Raw genomic sequence first — 1845 nt, 5'->3', positions numbered from 1 at the left:
TTTCTCCCTTCTTCTCTTTTATTTCTCTTTTGTTTTGTTTTTGGGTACTATTTGTGTGTATTTTTTTTAAATTTTAGGGTTATGATTAGGTTAAAAATAGGTCAGAGCAATATAGAAATTTTAATAAAATATTAAGGATAATCTAATAAATAGGAATTTAAGGTATTCAAATAAAGTTAGTTCACTTATATAAATTTTTATTTGACGATTTTGATCGTCAATATGACATTAACTTTTTTTTCCCGAAGATCCGTAATTTATTTAATTGTGATAAATGAATATATATTTATTTATTTGAAAGTAATTTCATCTACTATTCATATATTATTATTTTAACATTAAGCTTGACCAGAATTTATTTGAAAGTTATTTTAACATTATGTACTTGAAGATGTTTATTGCAGTGACATCTTTGATCAATATATATAAACTAGGATTACTAACCGTACAAAGTGCAAATCTGCCTATAAATTAGGCAGCGTTTATCAGTACCAATACATATTCAGTTATTCACCTATTAACATGATGAGTTTCTTTCTTCTGTCATTATTATCTATTCTCGCTATTTCTTATTATTATAATAATTTCCTCATCACTACGATTCAACACTTGTTGGTTCACGATTTCCACTTAGATGAGTCTTATGCTGAGTTTATTCTAGTTTCCTTACGGTGTGGCATGTTAGCATCAATATTAGCCACACTTTATTGTTACCTAATGAAACCCACAAGAAAGAAACACGTTTATCTTGTGGATTTTGCATGCTACAAACCTCATAATCCTGCATGCATGTGCACTAAGGAGCATTTCTTGAAGTTAATAAAGAGTACAGGAAAATTTCGAGATGAGAGCTTAGATTTCCTACGGAAGATTCTAGAGAGGTCTGGAATTGGTGAAAAGACCTACATTCCGGAATGTATCATGAAATTCCCGAAATACATAAGCTTGGATGAGGCAAAGGGTGAGACAGAGTCCGTGATGATTGGCGCCATTGATGAACTTATGTTGAAAACAAAAGTGAAGAAAGAGGAAATTGGAATCATTGTGACGAATTGTTCTTTGTTCAATAGCATACCCTCTCTCAGTTCAATGATTGTCAACCATTACAAGCTTAGCCACAATGTCTTGACCTATAATCTTAGTGGCATGGGTTGCAGTGCTGGACTTATTTCCATTGAACTTGCCAGACAACTATTGCAGGTACTTTTCCTTTTTCACACGGAGTGACCAATCCAAAATATTTAAATGATTAAGATAAGAATTTCGCTAGGAAATTAATAGAGTATTTGTACCATGTGTACAATGGGCTATTTATTTGGCCTAATATGAGTTAAAAAATGAACATTCAGGATAAAATACTACTAATTTCTCAAGCACAATACACTCATACTATCCAGAATAACCATCCGGATACTAGGGATAATAAACATCGATATCTTACTGAATCGAACATCCCTATACCCCATTATACATATTGTATAAATACTCCACTGACTCTTTATACTTCTTCTTAAGATAAATGTATACTATATAAGTATAATTAAAGTTATAAAATAATATTTAGGATAAATTATTATTTTAATACCCCACATTTAGGTTAAATCTTGATTTCGTCTTTACTTTTTAAAATTATATATTTTTATCTTGTTTTATTTTATTTTAGTTTTTTTGTCAAAATTAAATTTTTTTTTAAAATACTCTTTTTTTTTCTTGCGATTTTTTTTAGTTAATCATAAAAATCGTAATTGTAGTAGTTATAGTAGAAAATTGTAGTGATTTGAGAGTAAAAGTAATAAATGTAAAAAAAATTATAATAAATAAAAAATGATATTTTTGGAAAAAAAA

The 1845-nt window shown here is 28.7% G+C and overlaps 1 protein-coding gene across 1 annotated transcript in view; it reads left to right on the top strand.

Annotated features, from left to right (window-relative positions):
* Nucleotides 1-678: 678 nt before the first annotated feature.
* Nucleotides 679-1845, top strand: part of LOC107459469 (3-ketoacyl-CoA synthase 2-like) — a 77723-nt gene continuing 76556 nt past the window's right edge. The window contains exon 1 of the mRNA XM_052251644.1: nucleotides 679-1200. Coding sequence (XP_052107604.1) covers nucleotides 679-1200 — 522 coding nt within the window. The remainder of the gene's footprint in view (nucleotides 1201-1845) is intronic.

This window comes from Arachis duranensis, chromosome 7, assembly GCF_000817695.3.
Source record: "Arachis duranensis cultivar V14167 chromosome 7, aradu.V14167.gnm2.J7QH, whole genome shotgun sequence".
Lineage (NCBI taxonomy): Eukaryota > Viridiplantae > Streptophyta > Magnoliopsida > Fabales > Fabaceae > Arachis > Arachis duranensis.
The sequence above is the reverse complement of the archived record's forward strand: the minus strand, read 5'-3'. Positions and strand labels throughout refer to the sequence as shown.